The following is a 5,281-nucleotide window of genomic DNA, read 5'->3' as shown; positions in this document are numbered from 1 at the left end:
CTACATCCGGAACTACATCTCCCAGCATGCGCTGGCGGCCGGAAGCCCAGCCCCCCCCGGTGCATTGTGGACGATGAGTCAAGACCGGACCAGGGCAGCCAGACTTTGGCAGACGGGTGGACGGCGCTAGATCTGCGCTCGGGTCCGCGGCGGCCGGAGTGGTTGGGAGATGCAGGCGGCACGGATGACCCCGAGCGTGGGGCGGCAGCTGCGGAGGCTGGGGGTCGGAAGGTGCGAGTCAGACAGGAGGGCAGGGCCGGGGTGGCAGCGGGACCGGGGACCCGGACTGAGCCCCCGCTCCCCACAGCTCGTGGCCCAGCACGCTCCTGGGGCAGCCCCCGCCCGGTCCGGCCCGCCGACCCTATGCCAGTGGGGCCGCTCAGGTGAGTGACGGCGGCCCGGGGCGCGCGGAGCGGGAGGGGGAGTCCGCCTCGGTTCCCCCTTCCCTGCCGCCGGCAGGGGTCTCCCTCTCCGTCTCGGACACCTGGCGCCCGCGGTGGCGCCGAAAGTAGGGGAAAGGGCAGGCCAGGGTGCCCTGATGATGGAAGTAGGGGAAAGGTCGCTGCGTCCGCGTCCGCCTCCGCCTGCACCCAGAGCTTCCCCTGGGGTCTCCAGCCCCTCGGGAGCCCCTTACCGGGCCTCGCTAACTGTCCCTTTCCCCAGGCGGTTCTGGAGAAGTCAGATTCCCAGTCCTCTGAGGCTCCGACCAGGGAGAAGCAGGCCAAGGCGGTACGTGGCCTCCATACCGGGAGGACCTAGGCCAGGGGCTCACCCACTGCAGCAGACAGCTCGCTGAAACCCCCTTCTCCCTGCGCAGGAATCCAAGTCCTTTGCTGCGGGGATGTTCAAGGGTCAGCTCACCACCGATCAGGTGTTCCCTTACCCATCTGGTAAGTAGTCGTCGGGGTGGGGCAGGGCAGGGCCTCTCCACTTCCCCAGTGACCTGACCAGCCTGTCCTCCCCCACAGTACTCAGTGAGGAGCAGACCCAGTTTCTCAAAGAACTGGTGGGGCCTGTGTCCCGTTTCTTTGAGGTGAGGAAGGACTGGGGTGGGGGAACAGAGGGCTTCGGTCCCTGATGGGATGGCAGAGGTGTTCAGCAGCCTAAAAAGCCTGGATGCGACATCCTGTGCCTTCTCCAGGAAGTGAACGATCCTGCCAAGAATGACACGTTGGAGAAGGTGGAGGAGACCACCCTGCAAGGCCTCAAGGAGCTGGGGGCCTTTGGTCTGCAAGTACCCAGCGAGCTGGGTGGTGTGGGCCTCTGCAACACCCAGGTGAGGGAGCCCTGGTCACTGCCGGCATCGCAGGCTATTCCAACATTGCTGATTAAGCGCCTTCCTCATGGGACCTAGTGTTTAGGTTTGTCAATTAAGGGGGGGTCTGTGTGATGTTGACTGTGCCAATATGTACATCTTTCAAAACAAAAAACATGGCTCTGTTCCCAGTACATAACACCTTTCCCAACAAAATACCAAACTATATGATATCCCTCCGGGCCACAGAATTCACCCAGGCTCACATGCCCTAATGGTAGATGGGAAGCCTCCAAACCAGGGTCCCACTCTACCATGGGAACATTCTCTCCAGTCACTATGTAGGGATGCCCCTATTTGGCCCTGTCAAGACCCCTCCCCCCACACACACAGTTAACCCGACACTGCTTTTCCCCCCAGTACGCCCGCTTGGTGGAGATTGTGGGCACACATGACCTTGGTGTGGGCATCACCCTGGGAGCCCATCAGAGCATCGGCTTCAAAGGCATCCTGCTCTTTGGCACAAAGGCCCAGAAAGAAAAATACCTCCCCAAACTGGCATCTGGTGAGGCGGCTCTTGGAGCCCCAGCAACTGGGGGTGTCCCGGGCTGGGTACAGATGCCACCACACAGGTGGGTGGCTCAGTACATGGGGGTTCTGGGAAGGAGTGAAGCTGAGCGTTTCCAGGAGCACTGAGGGAACGGCTGCAGGCAGGGTGCAGACAGCGAGGGGCCTCTGCCTATCAGCACCCAGTTTAAAGGCTCTCATCCACAGGGGAGAGCATAGCTGCTTTCTGTCTAACGGAGCCCTCCAGTGGGTCAGATGCAGCCTCCATCCGATCATCAGCTGTGCCCAGCCCCTGTGGAAAATACTATACCCTCAATGGAAGCAAGATCTGGATCAGGCAATCCCTCTACCCCCCCCCCCCCATACCACCCTGTCCTCCTCCTCCACCTCTTCCTAACTTCAGGTCCCCCCTGCTCTGTCTCCCGCACCCTGATAGCCCCTCGTTTTTCCATAGTAATGGGGGCCTGGCAGATGTCTTCACGGTCTTTGCCAAGACACCAGTTACAGATGCAGCCACGGGGGCTGTGAAGGAGAAGATCACAGCTTTTGTGGTGGAGAGGAGCTTTGGAGGTGTTACCCAGTGAGTGGGTTTGGGGAGGAAGCAAGCAGTGGAGCCAAGTGGGGGCAGCACTGAAGTCCAGGGCAGACGGTGTTACAGGTCACCCTGGGGATGCGTGCAAAACCCCAAGCAGCTGGATGGCTTGTTCGCTTTGGGATTAAACTGCATGGAACTAACATAAAGCTTTAGCTCCCACAAGCAGTGAGCCCAACATACAGTAGGACAGAAAACCAGGCATCTACCCTGTGAGCATGGAAGCCTGTTGCCTGCACCCTCTCCTATGCTGGCAGCTGCGATTCCTCCCTGGCTCCTAAGAAAGGTACCCCCCCCCCACCCCACCCTTGGCTACCTGTTGAGCACACCTCTGCTTCCCTGTCCTGCCCCGTCACAGCGGGCCCCCTGAGAAGAAGATGGGCATCAAAGCCTCCAACACGGCAGAGGTGTACTTTGACAGTGTGCGGGTGCCAGCAGAGAACGTGCTTGGGGAGGTGGGGAGTGGCTTCAAGGTCGCCATGCACATCCTCAACAACGGAAGGTTCGGCATGGCCGCAGCCCTTGCAGGCACCATGAGGGGCATCATTGCAAAGGCGGTAAGCATCTTCCCTTCCCCTGGCACCCAGCTCTCTGTGGGCCCATCCCTCTCAGCCCTGCCCCTTGGGGGGGGGGGGCTACAGAACCACAACGCAACACATGTGCCCTCTTCCAGGTGGATCATGCTGCTAATCGTACCCAGTTTGGGGAGAAAATTCACAACTTTGGGCTGATTCAAGAGAAGCTGGCCCGGATGGCGATGCTGCAGTATGTGACTGAGGTAAGGCTCTCCTCCCCTGCCCACCCCTCCCTGCCGTCTCCCCCGGTGGTTGGACTACAACCCCCAGCAGCACCTGGGGCAGTGGGTCTCCAGCTCCACACCAATGCCCTAGGGGATGCGGGGGGGCGCAGTCAGCTCGGGAAGCTGTGCCGATCTCCCAGACCCACTCAAACTTTATTCCACTTGCCCCCCACCCTTACTTCTTCACCCCTTTCAAACAAGTCACATGGCTACAAGCCCCCGCTGAACCATCTCCGGGGACCAGATATTTCACCAAGCCCAACAGGTGGAGCTAGAAGGTGAAGGCGAGGGGAGCTACGGCAGACTTGTTCCTGGGGGCTCTGAGCCATCAGGGCCAGTCTGATGCTGTCCTTTTCCTTCCTGTGTCCCCACCATGCGATCTCAGTCCATGGCTTACATGGTGAGCGCCAACATGGACCAGGGATCCACAGACTTCCAGATTGAGGCTGCCATCAGTAAAATCTTTGGCTCGGTGAGTTCTGGGCCTACAGGGCGGGAGAGCCCAGTGTGGAGCTTGGTTCCAGGACCCGTCTCACATGGTTCTCCGTCCCCAGGAGGCAGCCTGGAAGGTGACCGATGAGTGCATCCAGATATTGGGCGGCATGGGCTTCATGAAGGTACCAGGTGGCTCTCTGCCTGGGGTGGCCACGGTGGGGATGGCAGGGGCGAGTGGGCTTTTAGGGACGTGTGCTCTGGCTTCCCCCCACGGCAGGAGCCTGGAGTGGAGCGTGTTCTCCGAGATCTTCGCATTTTCCGGATCTTTGAGGGGACAAACGACATCCTCCGGCTGTTTGTGGCTCTGCAGGGCTGTATGGTAAGAGGAAACTGGGGCCCAGGTGGGGACAAAAGCACGCCCTGACGGTTGGGCCCTCTTCCCACACAGGACAAAGGAAAGGAACTTTCTGGACTGGGCAATGCCCTCAAGAATCCCTTCGGGAATGCTGGTCTCCTGCTAGGAGAGGCAGGCAAACAGCTGAGGAGGTAAGCTCTGAGCCCAGGGTGGGGCAGGGTGGGCTGGGGCAGGGTGCAGCCACTAACCAGTCACTCTCCCCCTTCTGTGAAGGCGGGCAGGGCTGGGCAGCGGCCTGAGTCTCAGCGGCATCATCCACCAGGAGCTGAACCGGAGCGGCGAGCTGGTAAGCCAGCAGGTGGGCGGCCAGCAGCCTGCATCGGGCAGGGGCTGGTGCGGCTGGGCCACCTGAGCCCTGGGCGCCTGCCCTCTTTGTGCAGACTGTGCAGGCTCTGGAGCAGTTTGCCACTGTGGTGGAAGCCAAGCTGATAAAACACAAGAAGGGGATTGTCAGTGAGTGAGCCCTACCCCATCCCCACCCGGCTTCCATTCCTTCCCTCCTTCCCTTCCCGGCTGTCACCATCCCAACCCATCCCATCTACCTGACAGATGAACAGTTCGTGCTGCAGCGCCTAGCAGACAGTGCTATTGACCTCTACGCCATGGTGGTAGTTCTGTCCAGGTGAGGCAGCAGCGTGGAAGGTGGCCGGGGGGGGGGGGTGGGGTGGCGGGGGGTGGGGGGAGTTCCCAGGCCAGGCTCAGGGAGGTTCATGTTCCCTTCCTGCCTCGCACCAGGGCCTCCAGATCCCTGAGTGAGGGCCACCCTACAGCCCAGCATGAGAAGATGCTCTGTGACAGCTGGTGTATCGAGGTGAGGTTTGGGGTTACCCAGGGCAGGTATGCGGCTCAGGGCAGGCGTGCGCCAGCCTGAACACCTCCTTCTCTGTCCCCAGGCCGCAGCCCGGGTCCGGGAGACCATGGCCGCTCTGCAGTCTGACCGGCAGCAACAGGAGCTCTTCCGGAACTTCAAAAGCATCTCTAAGGCCTTGGTAGAGCGAGGTGGCATGGTCACCAGCAACCCCCTCGGCTTCTGAGTGCTCCCCACTGGGGCCTGGCCAGGCCTGTACCTTCTATCTCCAGCCCAGCCTGGCCCCGATTCTGCCTTAAAGAGGCCCTGGCCCCGGGGCGCTGCTGCTCTCGGAGGCCCACTTACAGCCTCTCAAGTAAAGGTTCTCACAAGCCACACTCTGCTCTCCTCTCGTCTTTCCCTCGCTGCCT

At 60.9% G+C, this 5,281-nt stretch overlaps 1 protein-coding gene across 1 annotated transcript; it reads left to right on the top strand.

Annotated features, from left to right (window-relative positions):
• Positions 1-75: 75 nt before the first annotated feature.
• ACADVL (acyl-CoA dehydrogenase very long chain) lies at positions 76-5,248 on the top strand. The gene is made up of 20 exons (XM_055305351.1): positions 76-231; positions 308-383; positions 664-729; positions 818-890; positions 969-1,033; positions 1,142-1,276; positions 1,676-1,820; positions 2,030-2,159; positions 2,277-2,402; positions 2,773-2,971; positions 3,088-3,192; positions 3,599-3,685; positions 3,768-3,830; positions 3,926-4,027; positions 4,097-4,194; positions 4,277-4,349; positions 4,444-4,516; positions 4,613-4,685; positions 4,799-4,874; positions 4,957-5,248. The coding sequence occupies exons 1-20, from the start codon at positions 170-172 to the stop codon at positions 5,095-5,097; spliced, it is 1,968 nt and encodes a 655-aa protein (XP_055161326.1). The 5' UTR covers positions 76-169; the 3' UTR covers positions 5,098-5,248.
• Positions 5,249-5,281: the final 33 nt, after the last annotated feature.

Source organism: Nyctereutes procyonoides, unplaced genomic scaffold (genome assembly GCF_905146905.1).
Source record: "Nyctereutes procyonoides isolate TBG_1078 unplaced genomic scaffold, NYPRO_anot_genome, whole genome shotgun sequence".
NCBI lineage: Eukaryota > Metazoa > Chordata > Mammalia > Carnivora > Canidae > Nyctereutes > Nyctereutes procyonoides.
Note: the sequence above shows the minus strand (reverse complement) of the source record. Positions and strands in the feature narration are given on the sequence as shown.